This window comes from Chiloscyllium plagiosum, unplaced genomic scaffold (genome assembly GCF_037043375.1).
Source record: "Chiloscyllium plagiosum isolate Xiang-an unplaced genomic scaffold, Cpla_swu_hap1 HiC_scaffold_9, whole genome shotgun sequence".
Classification (NCBI taxonomy): Eukaryota; Metazoa; Chordata; class Chondrichthyes; order Orectolobiformes; family Hemiscylliidae; genus Chiloscyllium; species Chiloscyllium plagiosum.
In genome coordinates this window covers 42694076-42721340 of record NW_028270147.1, presented here as the reverse complement: position 1 = coordinate 42721340, position 27265 = coordinate 42694076, and the positions used below count along the sequence as shown (strand labels likewise).

Genomic DNA, 27265 nt, shown 5'->3' with positions numbered 1-27265 from the left:
ATTGAAACTTGACAGGTAGAGGAAAAAAACAGATTTGGCAGTCCTTGTGCGTGAATCACAGAAAGCTAGCATCCATGTTCAGCGGGTAATAGGGAAAACAAATGGAATGTTGCCTTTATTTCAAGGTAATGTTGCCTAAAACTATACACATTGGTGATGGGAAGGTTGTTGGAGGGAATCTTGAAGGACAGGATTTACATATATTTGGAAAGGCCAGGACTAATTAAGTATAGTCAACATGGTTTTCTGCATGGGGAATCATGTCTTACTAACTTGATTGAGCATTTCTGAAGAAGTATCAAAGAAGATTGATCAGCGCAGAGTGGTAGATGTGATCTATATGGACTTCAGTAAGACGTTTAACAAGGTTCCTCATGGGAGTCTGGTTAGCAAGGTTAGATCACATAGAATACAAGGAGAACTAGCAATTTGGATATAGAACTGACTCAAAGGTAAAAGACAGAGGGTGGTGGAGGAGGGTCACTTATCAGACTGGAGGTCTGTGATCATCAGTGTGCCACATGGATCAGTCTTGGGTCCACTGCTATTTGTCTTTTATTTAAACGATTTGGATGTGAATATAGGAGGTATGGTTAGTAAGCTTGCAGATGACACCAAAATTGGAGGTGTAGTGAACGGCAAAGAAGGTTACCTCAGATAACAATGGGATCTTTTTCAGATGTGCCAATGGGCCGAGGAGTGGCAGATGGAGTTTAATTTAGAGAAATGTGAGAAGCTGCATTTTGGAAAGGCAAATCAGGGCAGGACTTATACACTTAATGGTAAGGCCCTGGGGAGTGTTGCCGAACAAAGAGATCTTCGAATGCAAGTTCACAGTTCCTTGAGAATGGAGTTACAGATAGAAAGGATAGTGAAGAAGGCATTTGGTATGCTTACCTTTATTGGTCGGTGCATTGAGTATAGGAATTGAAAGGACATGTTGTGGCTCTTCAGGCCACTTTTGGAATACTGCGCGGAATTCAGGTCTCCCTGCTATAGGAAGGATGTTGTGGAACTTGAAAGGATTCAGAAAAGATTTACAAGGATGTTGTCAGGGTTGGAGGGTTCGAGCTATATTTTCCCTGGAGCAACAGGTTGAAGGGTGATCTTATAGAGGTTTATAAAATCATGAGGGACATGGTTAGGATAAATAGACAAGGTCTTTTCTGTGGGGTGGGGAAATCCAAAACTAGAGGACATAGGTTTAAGGTGAGAGGAAAAGATTTAAAAGAGACCTAAGAGGCAACTTTTTCATGCAAAGGACGGTGTGTGTATGGAATGAGCTGCTAGAGGAAGTGGTGGAGGCTAGTATAATTGTAACATTTAAAAGGCATCTGGATGGGTATATGAATAGGAAGGGTTTGGAGGGACATGTGCCAGGTGCTGGCAGGTGGGACTAGATTAATTTAAGATATCTGGTTAGCATGGACAATTTAGACTGAAGGGTCTACAGTACATCGCTATGACAAGGCACTAGTCAAACCAAAGTTGGAATACAACAAACAAATTTTTAGCTCCTTATCTAAGAAAGGGTATACTGGCATTGGAGGCAGTTCAGAGTGGGCTCACGAGGTTGACACTGGTACGGAGAGACAGTCTTACGAAAAGAGTTTGAGCATGTATTCCTTGGGATGTAGAAGTCAAACTTAATGGAACATACAAGATTCTTAGGGGACTTGACAGGATAGATCTATAAAGTTAGTTTTTCCTTGTGGAAGAGTCTAAGACCAGAGGGCATAATCTTAGAATAAGGGGTCACAGATTTAAGACAGAGATGAGGAGTAATTTCTTCCCTCAGAGGGTAGTGAATCTAAGGAATTCTTCACCAGAAGGCTGTTGAGACTGGGTTGTTAAGTATATTCAAAGCTAAGACAGACTTTTCTTTTTAAATCAGTCAGTGAATCAAGCGCTATAGGGAAAGACATGCTGAGTTTTGCAAGATTCAGCCCAATCGAAATGCTGCTTCCGGCGGATAGTCAAAAGTTATACGTTGTTAGGTACGGTTTGTTTGTTGTGAAACGTACAGCCTATGCATTTGGATTCACGCCAGCATTGAAACTCAGACACCATGTTACTTATTTGTGTAGGATGCAGAATTTCATTTTGGCTTGACAGCAGCATCCTGTTACTGGACAACACCAAACATGAAATAATTTTTGAGGAAATTTCCGCAAATTAAAAAATCATCTCCCTTAAATATGAATTAATGGCTTTCAGATTTTTGTACCTCCTTACAGAAGTTGAAGTTTTCTAGTGTTTTTAAAATGAAAGTGGTAAGTTATTCCAAAATCGTGCCACTAAATTGATTTCCTGTCTTAATATCATTGCTGAAAACTTCAATAATGGATGATGTAGAAGACTAAAGAATCATCAACAGCAGCTTCTAGCTTGCTGCATTTAAGACACCAGAACAATAATTTCACAGAGCAATGATAGTGAATGCTGATATTTATGCCCTCATCACAATTACAAAATCCACATCAATATCTAGCCAACAGAGTCCAGACCTGGAAATGTAGATGAGAATATTCAATCCAACACTAAATCACTGACACAAAGCAAAACAGAGTAAGATAATCATGAGATTAAGAGTTAAAATAGATGGAAAAAAAAGTTTAAAATTTGACAATATTTTAGATCTGAAGTAATGAGACTCCATTTTGTAGATTCAAATTTTCAATCCAACAAAGTTTGTTTTGAAGTAATTAAATAATTATCACTCTCGTAAAGTTGCACTTATGCTGGAATGGTTCAACAATAACTTCTGACTATTGGGCATCCACCACTAAGTATCATAACTTGAATGTGGATAATCTCACCATCATCATTCATGTATTTTTCTTTTGATATTCAAGTTTTATAAATATTTATTTTAAGTGTAGAAAATATAGATAGAGGAGTATATCTTATTGACTAGGTTATCATTTGCCTCCTTGATCTTGAGAACTGTTTATACTGTCACCTATTTTCAAAATGGTTATTCTGTTACTGTAGATTTTATGATTTAAAATCAAGAGATGAAAGTGAGAAGTACTGAAGGAAAGACAACAGATCAGTAATACACATCACAGCGTGGCACACTGTATAGCACTAACACACTGTGTCCTGAAAGTAACCTATTTCCTAATTCTGGAGCTCCCTTCTTAACACACTGTGAATTCCCCTATATCCCAAGCACTGCAGCAGTTCAAGAAAGCAGCTGACCACCACCTTCTCTGGAACATTTAGGGATGGTCTGTAAATGACAGTCTAACCTGTGACACACAAATCAACAAAGAAACAAAATCAACAAAGATTAACTGGTGAAGTTCTAGAATTTTAAAAACAAGCAGTGAAAATAATATTTGAATTCTAAAAACAATTCCTTCTGAAACGTCCTAGAAAATTTCCCTGTAATTAATGACATTGTCTTCAGTACTTCCACAATATAAATTAGACTATTACTTTACTGTAAAAATGATGTCTACCTGAGTGTACAGAATCTGGCGTTGACCTATAACTCTGGGTTGGTGAGCGAGGGGAAAGGTTGTGGGTTGGTGAACCTGGCACACTTTCTCCAGATGAAAGAGATCGATTCAGGGAGGACAAACTCCGACTTGTATGTAGCAATGTTGCTTGTTTTGTAACCTTTCGGAAGAGTGAGCTTCTTTTCTTACTGCAAATTAAAAAGTAGAAGTAATAAATTGAACACAATTGAATTAAAAGCCTGACATGCTTAAAAAAGGAAAGTGTAAATCGATGTTTCTACCAATAACGCAAAGCGCAAAATGGATTCAGAAAAATTTATACCGCCTGTCTCTTTAGGTATTAAGCAATGTCAAGACATCAGTGTCAGTGTACACTTGCAACTCTGCAAGTTAGCCTTCTATAATGTAACACTCTGAACTGGTTATGAAAAGGAGACCAGGGAGACCAAATCATACACATAGAAGAAGGGACAACTTGCAGTGATATCAGTAATTGTAATTAAGCAGGATAGGACCACCAGATTCTACAAATACCAGAAAACTAGATGTAAGATTTGCTGACCTTAATGCATTGCAATAGTTTTTTTTCCAGTTTTATCAATTGTAATGGTAACAGAAAGGTCTTGTGACCAAATTTAGAGGCAAAAATTAAAATAGATAGTCATGCTTTACGTTGCATTTTTTAAACTAAGTGTAACGCTACATTATCTTAGTTCAAATTGATATGGAGGAGACAGTGTTGGACTGGAGTGGACAAAGTTAAAAATCACACAACATCAGGCTATAGTCCAACAGGTTTATTTAGAAGCACTAGCTTTCTGTGCACTGCTGCTCCATCAGGTAGCTGTCTTACTTCAAACTGACACTGCTAAGCTGCCACATAGGAATTATCACAGCAAAGGCAGGAGTTGCGGCTTCATTACAGTGGCATCCTGCTCAGATGCTTACTGATTCTGAGCAGCAGGAAAATGCAAAGTGAATAGACAATAATTATTCTCATTCAAAATTCAATAATTACGTTTGCTAGGTCCTAAAAAAAGGGAAAATGGCTCTTGAACAAAAAAAAAGCCTAGTTACTCATCAATAATTCTTAAACAACTCATTACTGTAAAGTTTTAAAGCCCATTGACTCATTTCAACAGTAATAAGTCCTAAAACTGGAAAATTAAATGGGAAAAACTGGTGTTAGTGATAATTTCTGCTCAAAAGTACCTCTCCTGGCCATCTTTAGTTTTAGCCTTCTTATTCCTCCTTGCCATCTTTGACTTGTAGTTAGATCTCCGAGCTGGCCCAATTTTGATTGAAGTATTCTCAAAAGGAGTTGTCGATATTGAAACCTTATTTCCGCTCTATGAATAGATGTTAATTGTTTAAAAAAAAAATTATTTGCTTCAGATATTCAGCAAATATTCAGGTAACTTCATGCACCATTTTGATAAAAATCCTCATCATTAACAGTTGACGGTCACCGTTGACAAGAAACTTAACTGCAACCAGCCATATCAATGCAGTGACCACAAGAACACGTTAAGGACAGAGAATTCTGTGGTGTGCAATGGATCTCCTGATTCTTCATCACTTACAATATGGCACAAGTCTAAGTGTGATGTGACTATCTCTATTAGCCCAGATGAGTACAGCTTTAACAACACCATCAAGGGTAAGGCAGTTCATTGAAATTGCAATTTCCCATGGCACATCAGGGCCAATCAATCAGAGGCAAACAACGAGTCTCTTTTGAGGTTTTAAAAAAAAACATTTTGAGGTAAATGGCCCTGGGTGCATTCGCCACAGCAATATCATGACCACAGTCAACATGCTGACTAATTCGCACCCTTGGCGAAGCAGTGTTGCCCTTGACATTTTGGATTCTTGTGTCAATTTTGATGAATGCCAGATAAAAAGCTTTGGCAGCACATCCACTTTATTTTCAGCAATACTCAAGTTCTGTAACACCAAGTGACTATTCCAATTACTTTTTGTTTAATACTCTGTATAACTGTGCAACCACTTTTAGGGGACCCAAAATAGTTCCATCAACATTTCACCCCCAAATTAATTCTGACCACTACCCATATCCATTCTACTTCCTAACCTTCCGAGCCAAGATGATTTCTCACGTCTGTCCAGGAGTTAGCCCATACTGTCAGGTTTACTCCTCCTTTTCCATTTTGTCTGTCCTTTGAATATGTTGCATTCCATGGAATATTTAGTTCCCAGTCTTGGTCACCTTGTAAGTATGGGTCTAATAATAGATTATTTCTATTTGTGTCACTAGTGGTGGCAATGGTAAACTATCTTCCTGAATCACTGTAGTCCAATTGATGTAGGCACACTCACAATGTTATTAAGAAGGGATTCCTGGCCTCTGACTGAGTAACAGTGAAGGAATGAAAATTTAGTTCCAAGTGAGGGCATTTAGAGCTTGCAATGGTGATCTGATGAATCTGACACCCTGGTTAGGCTGAGGGTTTGGTTAAGGAAGTCGGCCTGATGATATATGGTGCATCTTATAGATGGTCCACACTACTGTCAGTGTGTGCTAGTGATGCCAGAAATGAACGATCCAGCCGATGCATTGACCTGTATATTGTCAAGATTTTTGAGGATTGGAACAGTAATCATCTAGGTAAGCAGAAAGTATTCCATTGAACCCCAGCTTGTACCTTTCAAAAGATGGACAGGTCTGAGGGACTTTAGGAATGTTGGTGCTGAGGGAATTCAGTGTTAATAATGCCACTGGGTATTAAGGAAAAATAGTTAGATTTACTCCTGTTGGGAATTGTCATTACCTGGCCCTGTGTGCCAGTCGTCAGTGCAGACAAAATGGTGGTTAGATCTTGCTGCATGTGGTGATGGAAACTTCGGCACTACAGGAGCAGTAAACAGAACTGAATACTATGCAAACATCAGAAAACATTCCCGTTTCTAACTTTGTGATGGAGGGAACATCATTCATGAAGCCACACATGAAGGCTGCACTGAGGACAGGGCCATGAGGAACTGGATAAAAGGATAAAATGATTAGCCTTCACAAACTAACCACAAGCCTTTGTTCAAAGTATGACTCTAGCCAGTGGAAAACTTTACTTCAATTCCCACTGATATCAATTTTGCTAGGATTTCTTGGTGCCACAATCAGTCAAATGTTACCTTGGTGTCAATGACAGTCAGTCACACTACACTGCTGGAGTTCAGGTTTTTTTTGTCCATGTTGGGACAAGCATAATAAAAAGGTCTAGGACTGAGTGGCCCAGGCAGAACCCAAAGTGACCAGCTCACTGGTGCTGAGTAAGTGCCACTGATAGCACTGCCAATGTCATTCCACCATGACTTTGCTGATTATGAAGAGTAGAATAATGAAACAGTCATTGGCTGGAGTATATTTGCCCTACTTTTGCCCTGTATTTGCCATACTTGAGCAGTTTTCCCATTCCTGTAGTGGTGCTGCTGTACTGGAACAGCTTGGCTAGTTTGATGTCCAATTCTGAAGCACCACTACCTAAAATTACATCAGGTATGTTGTCAAGACCCATAGCCTTAGCATTATCCAGTGGACCCAGCTGTTTCTTGACATTATATGAAGAGATTCTAATTGCCAACTTTGAATGAGGGGCCTATGGAGGCAGAGATGGGCCATCTGTTCAGTATTTGTGCCTGAAGGAAGCTACAAATGCTTTAGCCTTGATTTTACATTCATGTACTGGGATCTGCCTTTGATTCCCACTGGATTTATAAAATTTTAAATACATTTTGACTTTTCCAATTTTAAACAAAGAAAATAGCAACATTTTACCTGGACAGATTTTAAATTGTAATGGATACAGTTTAAAGCTTAATGTAAAGCTTTTATAAATAACAATCGTATTTTTCATACAAGCAAACTATTTGTTTGGAGATCCAATTCAGCTGTGGAAAGGCTGCAGTTTTAGTTAGTACCCTACCTGCTAACCGGGTTTGGCTATCAGATGAAGATATTTCCAAACTTAGAAACTAAGCAGAGGTAAGTTGGTTTAGTATTCTACACAGGTATCAGAATTAGCAAAATAAGCCTGAGAATCCAACAACAAGAAAATCACTACATCTCCTGTCAATGCACTGAAACAGGAGGTCGTTGCTCTTGAAGCCATATCTTTCTGCCCACACTACAAATGGAAGTTGGAACCGGAAGTGATGCAATCGTTATTGCTGCATCTGTCTTCCCATCCTGTTCTCCACTACTTTTGCCACTCTGCTTGCTGTTTTGTTTGCTGGTTCTGCCACTCTGGAGCTAAACTTTCTAAGTCTTACACTTTTAATATTACCCATATGCTTATGGATTTAAAACAGTCAGTGGTTTCAATGCCTTCAGCAGTGATGTTGCTTGAGAGTGAATAGTTGTAGTGTTTAACGAGTCATTGCATTAACAATATGATGCAATTACATAAGTTGTGAGGGCATCCCCTACAGCAAATACAGTATAAAGAATAGGTCACTTGCATGAATGATGCTGTTCACACAGACCAGAGTCGCAAACACAGTCTATTGACTTTTATATCAGACATTTCCGACAGAAGGAAATGAATACTACCTTTAATATGAGTTCCACCACTTCTGTGTGAACCAGGCCATGAACAGGCTCCCCATTCACATGAGTTATCAGGTCCCCTGCTTGCAGGCCAGCTTCATGAGCAGGTCCATCTCCCTCGACATGCTGCAATACAAAAGAAGCCGACACTTCAGCGATGAAAGCAGTTCCAATTTCTTTTTAAAAAAAGCCATTATTATTAGCTGAGAAACAAAGTAAATCTGCTTACCCAGACCATATGGTGAACTGTAAAGACATCACTCTCTCCCATATACACTCTAATAGCTCGAAGGGTAAAGCCATATTTTTTTCCAGCTCTGTGGATAACGATCGGAGGCTTCAGATTGCTCACAGCAGGATAAAAATCACGGCTTGGAGAGGAATCCCGTGAGGATGGATTGGATGATAAAGAACGTGGTGACATCGGGCTGGCTAAGGGAGAACCAGTATGGTGGTCTAAGTAAATAGAGTACAGAAAAGCAGTCATTCTATAAGGCTACTTCCAACAGCCTAAATACCAAAAAATAATATTCTTCTTTGGGCTAGTTCACTAATTACTTCATCCATTTTATCTAGTATTATGTGTCAGAGTGGAGATTTTCATTGATACACATCGAGAATTAACTTCTTTAAATAAGCAATTAAACCAGTTTAAAGTGTTACAGAAATTGCTCTGAAATAGCATAAAATTGTCCACTATTACAAATAGGATCGTTAACTAATGCTTTGCTGGAGTACAGAACACCAGCTGGCTTCGTCCCAGCCCACTCTATAAATGACGGAACTATGTTAATCAAGTATTATTTCAACAGCAGGGCATGGTAAATGGTTGTACAATTTTCAAAATTATTTTTGTTGAGAACTTTATACCTATCACTAAAACCTAGTTGATCATTCCATATTAATTATCCATTGTTGTTACCTCTTGCTAAGGTAAAGCAAATGAGCACAAACATCTAAATAGTTCACTGAAGAAAATTAGAACCTAAATCTCTGTGATTAACATAACAGGAAATTAAGGAGAACTGTGATCATGATTTTTGTTCAGTTTCATACAACCTTTTAGGCATTTAGGGAGGAGTTTCTCAGTCTGTTGTGCTTGGTAAATACTCACAACACTAAGTATTATTCAGTATTTCATTACTTTATATATGTAAAATTATTACTCAAACCACAATAAGGAAATCAGAATGAGAGCTCGATTATTCAGTACCATCATGATTAACCTTTGGCTTCAATTCTACTTTCCAACTTGCTTCCTTTATAGCTCAAGTATGAAAGATGAAAACCTGTCCAATCTTGAACATACATAACATTGGACCAGCCAAACTCTCGGGAAGAGAATTCTAAAGATTCACAACTTGCTGTGTGCAGACATTTCTCATCTCAGTCCGAAATAATCAACCCTTATTCTGAGACTGTGTCCTAAATTGCTCAGCCTCTCCTCATTGAAAAACTCTCTCATCATGTCGACCAATGTAATGAACATTCGCTGCATCAGCCCAAGGTGAACATATCCTTCCTTAAATATAGAAATCTAAGTATACCTAGTCTCCAGGTGTGGGCTCACAGAAGTCTGAGGTATATGTAACAAAACTTACTTATTCTCGTAGGAGAAAGTGAGGACTGCAGATGCTGGAGATCAGAAGTCGAAAGTGTGGTGCTGGGAAAGCACAGCAGATCAGGCAGCATCCGAGGAGCAGGAGAATCGATGTTTCGGGCAAAAGCCCTTCATTAGGTGTCATTCCTGATGAAGGGCTTTTGCCCGAATGTCAATTCTCCTGCTCCTCGATGCTGCCCGACTTTACTTATTCGTGTACTCCAATCTCTTTGAAATAAACATGGATATGTTGATTGCCTTTCTAATTGCTTTTTGTACCCACGTGTTAATTTTTTGTGCACTTTGTCCAAATACACCCAAATCTCTCCGAACATCACCATTTGAAAGTTTCAAACTTTTGAAAAATATTCTGCATTTCTATTCTGACTACTGAAGTGAAAAATCTCTTACATTCATATATTATATTCCATCTGTCATCTTGTTGTTCAGTCAAACTGCCCCTATAGCTTTGCAGACTCATTGGGTCCTTCTAGTTTATTTTCAGATCCGATTCAGATCAACAACAAACTTGGACACATTATCAGTGGTCCTTTTGTCTGTCATTAATATAGATTGTATAACTCTGAAATGCCAGCATCACTTTCTATGGCACTCGTTGCTCCATTTCTCTTCACAGCCAACTGAATGGGGGAGCAGGCTCAATGGGTAAATGACCGATTTGTCTACTGTTAGTTACATCCTCTAAAAACTCTAATGAATTTTTCAAATGCAATTTTATTCTTGTAAATCACATTGACTTTTGCATGATCATACTAACGGTCATGCATTGTTAAGATTCCATCAGAACAGATTACAGCATTTCCTGATGACAAATGTCAGGCTACCAGATATGTAGCTTCCTATTTCGACCAATTTTCTTGAAAGCACTGTTACATTTGCTAATTTTCAGTCTAGTGGGACTTTAGTAGAATGTAGTGAATTTTAGAAAATCATAACTTGTGCATGACTAATAGGGAGATTGATGTTTCACGATTGGTTTAATTTAGTTATGGTCATGCAATCCAGTATATTTATTGATTAACCTAATATTATATTATTCTGCCTACACAGACTTTAGTATTTTAATTAATCATGACTTTGCATAGTCTCACTTCAATATGTGAAAGTCAAAAATAACACACCAGGTAACTCTAAATAAATTACATACAGGGCAAATAGCAAGGGTCCCCTGTTTACTTTAATTCCATCTCTCAGAACTAGGTTGTGTTAACTTGCAAGGTTAAAGGTTTAATATGCTCAAATCTTCTCAACTCATTAAACCCTGATCAGGAGGATCTGGTTGGTACTATCAACAACAGACAGCTAGGAGGTGCTTTACTTTGAGAAGGGAGGAATAGAAAATTCACACATTTTTAGAAGAAAAGCAATTACTTTTGGCTAAATATAACTTTTATTATTAGATGTAATTTTGTAACAATGTGTGTTTAATTTTATAACTATATAGTTCTTTAAAGGTTTATTACTTAAGATTAAATAGTCACTGAATGTATGAGAATATCTCATGACATCACCTTTTTTTCACTTTATTATGCACTTAAACTTTATATACACATTATGTAACTTCTACTACCTACTTTGTAATTTATTTGTTTTAATACTTCGTGGCCTTCTGTATCAATTTCCTATAGTTTTAAGTTGATAAGCAAGTTTTATGTTAAAACTATTGTTTTAAAAGTAAAGTAACTTGCTCAACGAATGAACAGCTACAAGGAAAAGCATATTTTTAAGCAAGGTGGTGCTTAAAATCAAGCAGTCTCTGGGAGGTGTTTAATTAATGAAGGATTCTTACTAATTTAGCAAAAACTGAAATAATTATCTCACAGCTTCAATCATGAGGATATGACAATATACAAAACCCCTAACCTAAACTAATGTACAAGGAAAATATCAGAAAATATCCTTTTATCATAGCAAACGATCATAATAGAGAGGATTATACCATGGAAAACTGACATTCTAAGGAACCATCAAGGGAGAGTAGAAAGTGATATTATTCAATGTCCATCACCTTAAAGGGTCAATCACAGATGTGCAATAAACTCCTTGCACAAATTATAAATAAGCTTTGCCTGGGCCAGTAAAAAAAGTAATAATGTCATTGATTATTCTGTGGCTTAGAAAGAATTAATAAGCACCAACTTTCAGTGATCAATGTGTATGCAGCAAGTTTGACACTGAAGTCAGAAGCAGAAGACGAGAGGTGTTACAAAGAGAGAAGCCACTAAGTGTCAACTGCACGGCCTAAGCCAAAGCAAGGCCTGTAGTAATCTTTTAAAGTTATTGTCTTGCTTTATTAAGTATTACTTTTAGTGCCCTGAGTTACTGGAACCTAGGCCATAAGGACTTCGGGATCTGTTCACTTTTAACCTCTTAAGTTTCTCTTGTCATTTTCATTGGCATATATTGATTACTTGTAAATTCACTCACTCTTATTAGCCCTCAGATTTCCCTCCAATTCTGGTACATAATTTAAAAAGCTAAGCACAGTTCTAATGCTATGTCAATGCAACAGTGCTCAACATTTGCTTTGTCAGGTTTCCTAAATGCAAATAAATCTGTGCTAATGGAAGATAAGGCTCCAAACTGTAGCTTCCAAATTCATTAAGTTGTCCAAAAAATGCAATCAAAGGTCCAGCTTTAATCTTTACCTGAAGGAATCATAAGGGACAAGGCAGTTGCAGAGGCTGATTTGATCACTTTATTAACTGGCCTTGAGGTGCGCTTCTCAGTTGATTCCCCAGACATTAGCCTGTGTCGAGCTCTGCGGACTGCTAGGTCACTGATTGCTTTTGGAGTTGAAGAGTCTGATCCTTCAGTGCTATTGCTGCGAGACCTCTGATCAGATAGGTCAGTAGTGCTGCCAGCTGGAATACAAGTTAAAGCGTGTTAACAATGGCCTGTACTTCGTGGTCAATGATGAGTAAAATGGCATTAAGCATTCACTGTTATACTTGCCCTAAAAGATTTTATAGGATTTTACAGAGGAACTTGCAGTACTTTGACAGCCATTTTGGTCCAGACTCTATGAGAGGCAATCCAGGACCTGTGCAAACAGGGTCGGAAGCTATGTATTGCCTCAACCAATCATTATGAAGAATCTTTACTGAGACATGCAGAGTGTGAGCAGGAAGTGCAAATTGGAATATTTAATTCAATGTTGAATCATACAGAGAAAGCTAGATAAAGAGAGAGGAAGAAAAGCACTCTGATGGAACAAGGGGGAGTTTATGAATTCATGAACAGCTACTTTTTATACAATAGGCATGCTATCATTATTTGTGGCCCACCTCAAAACTTTACATCATTTCACTGATAAATAGTGAAAAGCAAATTCTCGGGTCCACAAAAAATTGATAACATACTCAGATGTATTTCTGATACAAATTCTGTTTAGCCAGTGGTCAAAATCTTCATTACTGCAGATAATCTTTCATTCATAATGTATTAAAAGTTGCATTGTGCACTCTCACACTTCCTGAAGTATTTTATCTATTACATTTCACTGATTTGACAAAATTAATATGATTTGTTTAGTCATTGCAGGTCAGTGCTATATATGGATTTGAAAAGATTAATACTGAGGAGTGTAACAAACAACACCGACTGATCACGTCCTGTGGATTTTGGGCTGAGCAGCTTATGTTCATAAACGAGCACAATCTTTTATCCAGGTCCTCGTCACTGTCTCCAACATAATGTTATGATCCTAGCTGACGATAATACCGGACAAGTCAAATTCAAAAACTTGTCAGATACATTAGGGACATTTAAGCGACTCTTGGATATGTATAAGGAAGATAGTACAATGAATGGTATGTAGGTTAGTCTGATCTAAACAGTAGGATAAAAGGCCGGCACAACATTGAGGGCCAAAGGGCCTGTACAGTGCTGTACTGTTCAATGTTTATTTTTGCAGTTTAGTCACCATGGTCATCAGTCAACTGAATATATCCACAAAAGGCTGCCAATGGACTTTTAACCAAACAGCACAAATTTATTATACAAAAAAGCCATGTCTTTTTGTGTGTGTGTGTGTGTGTATTTTTATATATATATATATATATATATAGACAATAAAAACATTAAACCCTTATTCCTAGAAATTTCTTTTACCCTATTTTCACTTTAAAACTTCTTACCCAACTGGCAAGAGTCCTTTTTTGACAATTTTTGTGCACATTCACCAGATGTGATTCTCTGTGTCTCTACCACAGATTCACTTTTCTTACTGAACTCTTAAGGTTAGGGCTTCCCTCGCCCTGCCTACTTGGATGACCAAAACAGCTTAAGACCTCTTTCCATTTCAACTAAAACCACCTTTCTGTTGGCATTGATCTCTTCAGTATTCTGAACTGAACCGGTTTGAGTCTCTCTGTAGGTCATAAAAGTTCAACTTTGTAAGCACTTCAATAAATATCCCACAAGTTACTTTCCCTGCTCATTTAGTTTATGCCATGTGCTTTATGAAAATGCTGTTTTGGATGCACTACTAAAAATTACTGTCTGATCCTTTTAGAAAATGTCAACTTCACAGAATTATAACCAAAAACCCATTAACCTCTACTTTACAATCCAAATCCACAAACAATAATATTATAAACCTTTATCATATAAACAATGTCTATCACATCAGTGTAAACTGTAACTAGTTACTAACGTATAAGAGATTCTTCATGTGAGACCAGGAAGTTGGCTTTTCTCTCATGCAAGACTTACCACCTTCTATAGATCCCTACACTAAAAGATGGTGGTGGCAGCAAATCCACCATATGGGGAGATGCACACTCTGTTAGCTGCACATACAACAGTCTTTGGTCATGAGAGAATTATTGTGCATTATCAAGCCTAACAACTTGCAGAAAATCTGATTCATCATTAACAATACTACACAAAATCTGGTGGTATAAGAAAAGTCATGTGTATTTGGAACTTCCAACACTTATAAACAATTGTTTCAAGTAACTATCAACCACATCCCAGTATCGGACCAATATTGTGCAACTGCTGATCTACAACTGGCTGCTTTGAGCATGTGACTTAGCTTAGGCATTGCCTGATAATGCTGATTGACGAGCAATGACAAATTTGTTGAATGCAGAGGGAAAATGATTAGATAATCTCTGTTGGAGATGGCCATTTCCAGGTCGTTGTGTTGCATGATGTTATTTGCCATTTATTAGCAGAAGTCTTGCATGGACTGTTTCATCTGAGAAATTATGAAACTAAGTGAAACTTTGTAATCATCAGCAAATGTTCTCACTTCAGACTTTATAAAGGAAACTTTGATGTTGATTCCTTATCAACCACCTTTAAGAAAACCAAGTATTTATATCTACAGGTTCTCCTTCATCCTTGCTTGTTATTTCCGCAAAAGAGTGAAATAAATGAAACATTATTTCCTTTTTTCAAATCAATGTTCACTCTACCTAATCACATCATGATTTTCTTAGTATGTTCTCCACACTCCTTTAAAATCCCATATTGAAAATCTTGGCTATATTTTATAGTTTATGCATTAATTTTCCATTTCAATTCCAGAAAGGCTAAATTCTAGGTAAAATAGAAATCTTCAAAAAAAAAAGCACAGCCACATATTCAAAAACATTTTCAATTGGAGCTCAACTGGTTCTCAGCTGTGCTGCAAAAATGAGTATGTCATAGCCATATCTGTGCACCACGAAGCTACAAGTGTTTGGTTTAACAAGGCAGACTGGAGATATAGACTAAAAGGCCTTTACGTACTAAGTTATCTTTGCATTATCTAGCTGATCTTCGTATTGAAAATAAATATAGATAATTGCAAAGTAGAAGTCACAAATTTTGGTTCTCTCTTTAACTGATGAAAGACGTCTATAATATATAATTGCCCTTTAATAAATAAAACAAAGAACTCTGGATGCTAGAAATCTGAAACAAAAACACAAATTTCTGGATAAGCTGAGCAGGTCTGGAATCATCGGTGGAGAGAAAGCAGAGTAAATATTGTGAATCCAATGGTTCTTCTTCAGAACCAGATTCACTGAACTGAAACCAAAACTCTGCTTTTTCTGTACAGATGCTGCCAGACTTTAGATTAGATTACTTATAGTATGGAAACAGGCCCTTCGGCCCAACAAGTCCACACCGACCCGCCGAAGCGCAACCCACCCATAACCCTACATTTACCCTTTCACCTAACACTACACGCAATTTAGCATGGCCAATTCACCTGACCTGCACATCTTTGGACTGTGGGAGGAAACCCACGCAGACACGGGGAGAATGTGCAAACTCCACACAGTCAGTCGCCTGAGGTGGGAATTGAACCCGGGTCTCTGACGTTGTGAGGCAGCAGTGCTAACCACTGTGCCACCCATTTCTGCCACCGTGCCACCCATTTTCTTGCTCAGTTTCTCCTGCAATTTCTGTTTTTGTTTAAGACTTACATTATTATTTTCATACTAAAATCAAGGGCTCCATTAGATTAATTTAAGAATCATTTGTATGATTTAAGCTAAACCATCTATCAAATTCTGTTATGATAATTTGCAAAAACTAAATTCAGTAACTCTGGCTTTCTACATTTAACACAGATGTAATAAGCATGAAAATTGCTGAATGACTGAAAATTCAAGTGGTTCAGTAAAATTCTTTACGTTATCAGTCCTTATCTAGTCAGGCTACATACAATCCAGCTTCACTTAATTGACTCTCACAATGCCTTAACTGAACTTGCAAATGGCATTTAATACTGTTTTTTACAATGTCATCTCCAGCTCTGGCAAAAACAAAACCTTAAAAATACTTTATTTCCTTGTATGCTGTTCTCTGCAAACTTACCAGTTAAAGTTGAGCTGCTTATGTTACTGATTGTCGAAGCTGGTGTGGCAGGACTAACATCCACTTCCAGTGTGAGGTCTTTCTCTGCAGGCTGTTCTGGTATAGTTAAGGACACATCTTCCCATGTTCTAGTTGTTTGCTGCTTCTTTCCCTCATCTTCTCCAGAGATAGCAAAGCGTGGCATCTCTATTAATGTTGAACAACGGCGCCTGACTGTTAGTGGAGGACTAGAGTCACTTTCAGTGTGGGATGATTCTGACAATGACATACGCTTTCGGATACTGAAGAAACGAGAAGAATAAAAGGTAAATAAGTCACAAAATTAGATAAACAAGTTTTCTTAAGCATCATTAAATATGATTGTCAAAGTTATTTGGGCTGTCATGTAGTGGCATATCAGTCATAATGATTAGAGAAGGGTGTTCTCGAGCATAAATTCTAGCACTTGCCTTCTGCTACTCAGAATGCATATCAATTTAAACTGAAGTGTTTACACTTTTGCCTTCAAAGATTGTACAGATATCTCTTTGAGTGAGAGATGTAAAATGAATGGTACTAACATTTCATCATCTTGTCAAAGAAACCAATGGCTGTATTTCCTGACAGCAGAGTCTATATTTTGTATTTTGTAACCAGAGACAGAGTGTGGTGGTGAAAGGTTGCTTTTCAGACTGGAGGCCTGTTGCCAGGGGTTGGTTCTGGGTCCTCTTTCATTTGTCATTTATATAAATGATTTGGATGAGAATCTAGAAGGCATGGTTCGTAAGTTTGTAGACGATACCAAAATTGAGGGCATAGTAGACAGTGAGGAAGGTTTCCTAAGGTTACAAAGGGATCTTGATCAAATGGGTCGATGGGCTGAAAAATGGCAGATGACGTTCAATTGAGATAAATGTGAGGTATTGCATTTTACTGCAATAAACAAGGGTACAGCTTATACAATTAAAGGTAGAGCATTGGATGGTGTTGTAGAACAGAGGGACCTAGTGGTGCAGATACAGAACTCTTTAAAGTTTGAGTCACATATCAACAGGAAAGTTAAAAAGATGGAAAGACCTTTGAGTATAGGAGTTGGGAAGTCGTGTTGAGGTTGTACTGGACATTGGTGAGGCCTCTTCTGGAACATCCCTGCTTCTCGGATGCTGCCTGACCTGCTGTGCTTTTCTAGCACCACAATCTCGACTCTTCTGGAATAATGTTCAGTTCTAGTTGCCCAGTTGTAGGAACAATATTAATAAGCTGGAGAGGGTTTAGAAGAGATTTACCAGGATGTTGCTGTGTTTGGAAGTTTTGAGTTATGAAAAAAGGCTGGATAGGCTGGGATCTTTTCCACTGGAACTTAGGAGGTTGAGAGGTTACCTCATAGAAGTTTATAAAATAATGAGAGGTATAGATAGAGTTAATGGCAGTTGTCTTTTAGCGAGGATGGGGGATTTCAAATCTATGGGGCACATTTTTAACATAATAGGAGAGAGATTTTAGAAAAAAATGAGGGGCAAATTTTTTTGCACAGAGAGTGGTTTGCATGTGGAATGGACTTCCTGAGGAAGTAGTGGATGTGGGTACAATTACTATGTTTAAAAGACATTTGGATAAGTAAGGTTTGGAAGGACATGGGCTAGGAGCAGGCAGGTGGACTAGTTTAGCTGGGATTATGTTCAGCATGGACTGGTTGGAGGGAAGGGTCTGTTTCTGTACTGTGTGATGCTATTAAACCAGTTTGTCCACGTGATTGAAAAGATTAGGGAAAAAACTGCACTAGAATAAAGAAAGTGGAAAGCTGAGAATTAGGAATATTTCAGAAACAGCAAAAGATGATCTAGCATAAAAGTAGGCCCATTATAGAAGAAGACAGGAGAATTTGTCGTGGAGTACAGGGAAATGGTAGAGAAACTAAACAGTTACTTGTGCAGATGCCTTCACAGAGGACAACATAGAAAATCTTCTCAAAATCCAAGGTAACCAAGAGACTTGTGAAATGGAGGAAGTGAAAGAAATTATTAATACAGAGCTATTTCTTGAAACAATAACTGGATTGAATATTACTAAATATCCTGACCAGATCAACTTTACCCCAGAGAGTTGAAGGTGGTGGCTACTGGGGAAGTGAGTGCATTGATCTTTCAATAAGTTAGTGGGTTACGGACATAGGGTTAGATAGTGAAACTAGCTGGGTGGCTCTTTCGGGAGTCAGTAGAGGCACCTTCTGTATTGTAAAATTCAATGATTTCTATTCTGTATGATATCAGAAAGGTTCCTCTAGCCTAGAAAGAAGCAAATGTAACTGCACTGTTTAAGAAGGGTGGGAGAATGGACACCAATATACCTATTATTTTGACATCAGTTGAAGAGAAAATGTCAGAATAATAGCTGAATACAAAGAAAATTTTAATAAAATTGGGTACAGTCAACATGGATTTATTAAAGAGAATTCATGTTTGGAAAAATCATTAGGAGTATTGTTTTGAGCAGGTTACTTATATCATAGATAAAGGAGAACCAATTGATGTAATGTATTTGAATTTTCAGAAGACCTTTGATAAACGTCCACACAGGAAGTCAGCAAACAAAATTAGAGTGCATGGAGGTAATATAGAAGCAGGGATCAAGAATTGGTTCACAGCCAGAAAGCAAAGAGTAAAAGTAAATGGATGTGCCATTTCCAGGATGGCACAGCTGTTACTAGTGAGGTTCTATAAGAACCACTGCTAGGCCATAACTATTCACACTTTGTATAAATGATATGGATGCAGCAACTAATTGTAATACTTGCACAGAGCTATGTGGAATGTAAGTTGAGTGAATATGTAAGGAGGCTTCAAACAGACTTGTAAAGGCTATGTGAATGGGCAAGAATTTGGCTGATAAAACAGAAGGTAAATAAGTGTGAAGTTATCTACTTTGGAAGAAGAACTAAAAAGCAGGAAGTTTCTTAAATGGCAGGAGGTTTGAATGCTATATTTCTTAAAGAGTGAGTTAGATGTCCAAAAGGGCCTGATGTCCTTGTTCATGACTCAGTGAAAGTTTGCATGCATTTGCAACAATAAATACAAAATACGAGTTGTGTATGGGCCTTCATCACAATCACTGCAATCGCATTGTGAATCTACACCTGCCTGGCGTATTGTGTATAGCTTTGTTTCTTTATCCCAGATTTTGGCCACAGAAGGAGTGCAGTGGAGCTTCACAGCTTCATGGTAGAATTGTCTAATGAGGTAAGACTGAGGAAACTGAGTCTACTTTCTCTAGGGTTTCAAAGAATGAGAGGTGATCACATGAAAACATACAAAATTCTGAGAGTGCAACACCCTGTGTTATTGAGAAGATAGTCCATCCCTAAACAGAGTTACTTCCTCTCTTGATTTGACAGTAGGCAGTTAACTCACATTTCAGGTGATCCAATTATCCAGTTCCTATCTCGGGTCTTCAGACTACCAAGGCCATCCAACTTGTCGATTCGATCATCTTTTTCCTCACTGAAGCTACGCTTGGTTGGGGGTGGTGTTTTCTTTTCTTCATGCAGGGAAAGCCGTTCCATGCTACTGTAAACCTAAAGGATAGAGGTATTTAATAGTTTCTGTAGGCTCTAATAGCAGCTTGCAGTTTTGCATTAAAATTGCAGAAACTAAATAACAAGGACCAAAGAAATAAATTCCTGAAATTTGATTTTTTACATCTGTTCATCTAGTTGTTTAAGGTTATTTATCTTCATCTTCATATGCTTCATGAGCTCTTCAGGATAATTTCCTTGGTTCAGCCATCTCCTGGCTGTTTCATTACTAATATTTCCTCCATCATTAAGTCATATTTGAAGATATTTGCTGGATTGCACATTATTCAGTACTATTCACAACTGTTCAAATATTAAAGCAAGCCATGCCTGCATGCAGCAAGACCTGGTCAATACTCAGGCATGGGTTATTTAGTGCTAAGTAATGAGCCTGTTCACCAAGAGTCTAATCACCTCCCCTTGACAATCAATAGGATTAACATTGCTGAATCTCCCACTATCAACAGTCTGATGGTCTCACCTCATGACTCTGCAAAGTCTTTTGATCATTTACAGGTAGAAACGTGTGATGGATTAGTGCCCACTTGCCTGGATGAGTACAGCTCCAACAACACACAAGAAGCTCAACATCATCCAGGACAAAGCAGTGAACCTATCCACCACCTTAAACATGTATTCCCCTATCCCTGGTGTATTGTGGCTACAGTCTCAAGGCAGCAACATGCTAACTCTTCTTTAACAACAGCATTTTCCAAATCCACAATCTATGTCATCTAAAGAATGAGGGGAACAAGTGAATAGGAATGCCACCACCTTCAAGCTTCCCATTAAGCAATTCATCATACAGACATGGAAATATATCATCGTTCTTTCATCGCTGCTGAGTCAAACTCCCAGAATTCTTGCAGGCTATAGTGGTTCAAGAAGGTACCTTCTCAAGGACAATTAGGAATGGGTAACAAATGCTGGTCTTGACAATGATCCCAAACCCCATTAGTGATTAGAAGAAGAGACAATAATAGCCCCACATGGATGTACAGTATCAAACTGTTCAATTATCTAATATGATAAACTATAATTATCATCCCATTTACAAGTTAATCTCAGTGACCACACTTACCTAAATTTCACTTAACTTTTTCTCTCTCCACAAAGTATTTGGTTACCACTTGGATCGTATTAGAGTATTGGGAAGGTGGAGTATTCAGATCAGCCATCAAGTTATTGAATGGCACAGCAGGCATGAGAGCTGAGTGGCCTGCTCCTGCTCCTAGGTCGTAAGTTTTCATAATCTATAATGTTCAAATTAAGTTACTTCTTGAATTATAATCACTGTACCTCTCACATTAAGTCATCTGGAAATCAATCTTATATACCCAAACAAAAAACTGCAGATGCTAGAAATCGGAAACAAAAACTGAAATTGCTAGAGAAACTCAGCAGCTCTGGCAGTATCTATGGAGGGAAAGCAAGGTTAACATTTGTTTTCAATATCATACTTACCTTGCTGAATCTTGGTGAACAGGATGAAAACTGTTTAAGTTCTACCCGGTCATCCTCATTAGTGTCATCTTCTTCATCAGAATCCAAGTGGTGGTACCTGTCAGATCGAGCTATGACAAAAAAAGTATCAATCAAAAATGAATTCTAATTCAACAGTTTTAAATTGCCACATTTGCACATACATCTCAATAAAAAACTTCATAACGGCAACTGATCAGATATTTAAGTGCTGCTTGATAATAATCAATCAAATCATACACAGACAACAAAAGAAAGCCAGTAAAATAGAGCATTGAACGATCAAACCTACACATTCGTGACATTTAATAGGAATTAACAAACAAAACATTGTCAAAGTATCAGAAGTCACCATCACAATTTTAAGCAGGGAGTGTTGGCAACATTATATTTTATTAAAAATTGACTGAATAGTGCAATTGGTTGGAACAAATTTGGTCCATATATAATCCAAATCCTGGTAATCTGGCTTTGAAGACAAGATAACTCATAAACCTTTTGCTTTGTTCAGTTTGATTTTTGTGAGCTTGAAAACTTGGAAGAGAGTTAACTTAAATCTGTCCAACTAAGAGAATAAGAATGAAATCTTCGTTGATTGTCCTACAAAGCCCTTGAAATGAGGATGACTTGGGTGAGTTCTGAATACATGAGACATTCTTAATCATAATTAAGGCACTAAACTAGATTAGCAACTTGCACACATATTGATCTTTTAACCTTGAGCTGCAAGTCTCTACACTCTACCTACTGTCAAAGTAACTGGTGTCATCTTCTGACTCAAGCTGAGGAATGAATTCAGCCTTCTGACGAAGTAGACTGTTCCAGTCCAGTTCTGTAAAAAACCGATGTTGCTTCACTTCATACACACTTCCTAAGGAGGATAAAACATCAATCCATGTTCATTCAAGTCCACCATCCTTGATCTTATATGAATGCAAAAGGAAATAGTAAGCAATTTCAAATTGTTAATCTACTTATTCCTGTCCAGAACAGGAAGCTTGCACTGCAGTTTAACAATTCTTAGTGCAAGATCTCTGCACATAATAAAACTGCCCTGACAGCTAGATAAAGGTTGATGTTGAGATTTCAAAAGAAGTGCATATAAAAAATAAGAAAAATGGATAATGGAAGCAGAGAAAAGAAAGATGGTGAGAGGGTAGCAATTAAAATGCACAAACACATGAGGCCTTAGTGTAAGCAGTGTTACTGATAATTATAATACTTCGATTATGTTTGAGGGCTTTTAATATGTACATTTGAGCAATTGAGTTATATGAATTAAGTGCTGGTGTGATGCTAGATCAAACACCTCAAAGACAGGTGGATTGACTCAAACAGCATATTCCTTTGGCTGTTTGCAACAAGAATTGACTATACCATCTGCAATTGTAAATTTTACGATGCAGTATCCAAAATTAGATGTGATTTTGAAATTGAATATTTGCTGGATAATCCTGAGTGTGCAAAGAGTTATGCAGACAACCAGTTCATGAATGTCACTTGGGCTCTCAGAGTGGTACATTTGCATGCAACGAAGGCTATATAATCAATGCACAGGGCATTGCTCTTTGCAGACAGAAAGAAAATGTACATGCAGTGCACCTGTTTCATTTCAACAAAATGCAAGCCATTTGTTGGTCGTTGCTCAGGATTATAAACCGACGAATCAGAGTCAACCTGCCAGTTAAATTTATAGAAAGCCTAGTAGTTAACTGTCAACCACCATTAATGGATGCATTCTCCATGGCAAAGTGTCTACCAATCAGAGTCCATTTGCCAGCCAAGTAACAATGTCTTCTTAAACAGTATAAATGTTGGTCTTTCCCCTTGAATTCGTAGTCTTGTAAAATATTGTAATGCTTGCAAGGTAATACACTTTGACAAAACATGCCTTTATTTCAGAAATTCAAATTCAGTAAATTTCCACAAGAATCTCTAACGTGAGCCTTTATGTTTCTGAGGTATATCCAATCATTACCTGCACCCAGTCGTTCCAATGGATTTTGCCTTAGCAGCTTTGAGATGAGGTCCTCTGCATCAGGTGGTAGAGCATCATCTCCATCTGGCCAAGCTATCTCATCTGAGAAAATGAAACACAAAATTTAGAATGGAAGATATCATGTAAAAAGATAAAATCTTAACTGTTTGTAAAGCCTAATTAAAATAATGAAAAACTTCACCTGAAGCTAAATCAATCAAATACAGAATTTTATGTCACACCATTCAGATGCCCATTACTCCTATGTCAGCACTTTAATAGAATTATCCTTCACTTGGTCCCATTACCTCATTCTTCCCCAATTTATGCATTACATTTATTATTTTTTCTACATTCACAAATATGCCATCTAAAGATTTAAATTAGTCAGTTTAAATCATTTTTCCTGGTCGCACATTCTGGGTTCCCTGCAGCATTCTGTACAAGGTAGAAAACCTCCTATCATCACCAAATTCTGAGGGGACAAGTTTAAAGTTATGCCCCTCCAGTTTCTGGGGCAGGGCCATCACACTTAAGATTTTTCTTATTTATATTATTTAAATCTATCATTTTGAACATAGCACGGTTTACAATAGTAACCATTACAGGCATGAAAGGACTGGTTTATCCAGTGACAATATTCTTCAGCCCACCCCTCCCCCCTGCCGCCCCCCTCTCCCCCCCCGCCGTGCCCCCCTCCGCTCCGCCCCGCCCCACCCCCCCGTCCCCTCCCTCCCCCCCTTTGATCTTTTGATCCAACTCGTCCATGCCAACCACTTATCCTAAAGTAATCTAATCCTATTTGCCAGCACTTGGCTCACATTCCTCTAAACTCTTCCTATTCAAACAACCATCCAGATGCATTTTAATGTTGTAATTGTAGAAGCCTCCATCACTTCTTCTGGTAGCTCCATGCTGTTACATCACGGGGTAAACCCTCCTGCTTAATTTAAATTAGCAAGATTTATCCCGTGCAGAAATCTGTGAAAGCTCGAGTGGTCAAGAGCTATTTAAAGTAAAAATGAACAACTTGATTTCTTAAAGTAGAAGATAGAATAATTAACTAACAACTACTTACAACTCCTTCCTCTAACCTATCTTTTACCTTCCCTTCTTTAATACTAGTCCGATAAAACTCTCATTTAAGCTTTACCAAAATTCAACTTATAAAGCGAGCCAGATGTTGAATCTTCTCGTTATGGCTTCCTCTGTCTTCTTTTCTTCTTCTTAGGGATTTCTGCTTCACAAGTCACTGATCGATAAAGGTACCTTTAAGAGAGCTATTCTCCGGGCAGTCTGCAGATGCTGGGGGCTTGGTAATTCTCCCCACAACTGTTCAATTTTCCTCGGTCTTATACCCCCAAAGCATCGGATTGTGTCATTGGCTTTTAAGATTGTCAGTATACTAAATTCAAACTTTATTACAGTTTGGTATTTTTCGGGGTATAATTTAAACTGATTGGCCTAATTCGAATTTGGTTTCTCCAGGCAACCAGCTTTTCAAGTTGTTCGACCAAATGTTACATTATACCTTGTTCAGAACACTTGGTGCTGTGTCAGGTAGTTCTGCTAGCTTTTAACTCTCTTAAAGATACAGTATATCACCTTAACACCTCCCCCCTTAAGAAAGAATGAACTGTCATAATGAAAAGATGTTTTTTTTTCTATTTTTTAAACACATTACCTTAACATACAGATAACTTTAATCTAAGTTCACCTTAATTTCTTCCCATATAGCTGTATATACGTATATAACATTAAATAAAGACACATCTCATCTAAACTTTATCAGTTAAATCTGTGATAATTCATCTGCGATTACATTCTTATGACCCATCTGTAACATAAGACTCCAACGAAATAGTCTTACATTCTTGTCTTTAAAGCATTTTAAGAATGGAAGAGGATTGTGATCTGTGTACACTACCGTCTCTGGCACATTGCTTATGACATACACATTAAAATGTTGTAACGCCAGTACCAAACTCAATAGTTCTTTTCTCTGGTGGATGTTGATCTTCTTTGAAAAGTAACCAACTGCTAGTTCAATCCCAGCCTCATCTTCCTGTAGGATTACAGGTCCAACTCCTATGTCACCAGCACCAATGGCAATTTTAAAAGGTTTTAAAAAGTTTGGTGTAGCTAAAACCAGTTTGGTGGTTAATATTGCTTTCAAATAGTCAAATGCCTCCTGGCATGGTTGTATCTACCGAAACTTTGGGATCTTCTTCAGCAAATTAGTTAACGGTGCCACTACACTGCTGAAGTTTGGAACAACTGATAGGATCCACTGAGTCCGAAGAATCAAAGCACTTCTTTCTCCGAGGTTGGTCATGGAAATTCCTCGATGGCCTTCGTCTTTGCGTTCTGTTGGGTCAACCTTCCATGACCAATGTTATGTCCCAAGTTCGTCACCTTGGCTTTCGTGAATTCAGTTTTATTTAAATTTAGCACCAGTTTTGCTTCTCGTAGTCATTCAAGGAGGTTTGCCAACTGTACCATGTGATCTTTCCAGGATTTACTAAAGATCACATCATCCAAACAGACTGCATAGTTTGTTAACCTTGCCACAACTCTATTCATGTCTCTTTGGAATGTGGCGGGTGCATTCTTTATTCCAAAGGGCATCACTTTAAATTGATATAGCCCAATTGGGGTTACAAACGCAGAAATTTCTTTCACCGACTCTGATAAAGTTATCTGCCAGAAACCACAAATTAAGTCCAACTTAGTGATGTAACTGGCTTGTTCGACTTTCTCGATACAGTCCTCCAATCTAGGATTTGGATATGAGTCCGATTTTGTAATGGGGCTGAACTTCCAATAATCCATGCTGAACTGTTGAGTCCCGTCGGTTTGAGAACTAAGACGATCGGTGAACTCCATTCACTCTGGCTTGGTTCGATGATGTCCTCGGCGAGCATGGCCTTCACCTCCTTCTGGACCTACCTGGCTTTGAAAGGATTAAGCCGATAGGGAATACTGTTCAGATAAAACAACACCCCTATGTGTACTTCATGTACAACAGCATTAGTCCTCCCCATCTGATACTTACATATGTCCTTATACTGCAGTAACAAATCTTTCAACTGTGTTCTATGCTCCTGAGACAGATAGCTTACTAATCTATCCCACTCCTGAATGGCTTCGTCATATTTTAATCTATTTTGAGGCACATCAAAATCTACACCATTTGAATTTGATTCCCCACTTTGTAGGGCAATAACTAACACCTGTTTCTCCAGTTCTTTCTCTCTAGTATAATACAACGTGCTCACATGACATATCTGATACCTTTTTCTATGTGGCATCTTTACTAGATAGTTCACCTGACTCAAATTTTTCTCAATTTGAGAGGGACCACGAAACCGGGCCTTGAAGGGATCGGTACTAACATGTCATCCCCTCAGGAAAATGTCTGAGTCTTAGAGGTTTTATCTGCCACCTGCTTCATTGTACAGTGTGCCCTCTTTAGGTGCTGTTTAGCTAATTCACCTACTCTATTTAATCCCTCCTTCACCTCCGATACATAATCTAAGTGAGATCTCAACTTTGGTCCTGTCAATTTTTCTTTAATTAATTTCAAAGGACTCCTCACTTCACGCCCAAACATTAACTTGAAGGGAGTGAACCAAATAGATTTGTTTGGGGCATCTCTAATGGCAAACAATACAAATGGGATTCCTTTACTCAATAATTTGGGTAATCCTGACAGTATACTCACAACATGATCTTCAAGGTGCGATGCCACCTTTCTGAAGCTCCCTGGGATTCAGGATGA

At 38.0% G+C, this 27265-nt stretch overlaps 1 protein-coding gene across 12 annotated transcripts in view; it reads right to left on the bottom strand.

Moving 5' to 3' along the window:
- Positions 1-27265, bottom strand: part of mast2 (microtubule associated serine/threonine kinase 2) — a 412521-nt gene that overhangs the window by 7385 nt on the left and 377871 nt on the right. For 11 of the 12 annotated variants that reach the window (XM_043699131.2, XM_043699132.2, XM_043699134.2 and 8 more), the window contains 10 exons: positions 23485-23586; positions 22255-22377; positions 21489-21598; positions 19861-20024; positions 16475-16755; positions 12304-12519; positions 8264-8490; positions 8038-8160; positions 4680-4816; positions 3468-3655 (listed from right to left, as the gene is read on the bottom strand). In XM_043699131.2, coding sequence (XP_043555066.2) covers positions 3468-3655; positions 4680-4816; positions 8038-8160; positions 8264-8490; positions 12304-12519; positions 16475-16755; positions 19861-20024; positions 21489-21598; positions 22255-22377; positions 23485-23586 — 1671 coding nt within the window. The remainder of the gene's footprint in view (positions 1-3467; positions 3656-4679; positions 4817-8037; positions 8161-8263; positions 8491-12303; positions 12520-16474; positions 16756-19860; positions 20025-21488; positions 21599-22254; positions 22378-23484; positions 23587-27265) is intronic. The other variant, XM_043699133.2, reaches the window with a different exon arrangement.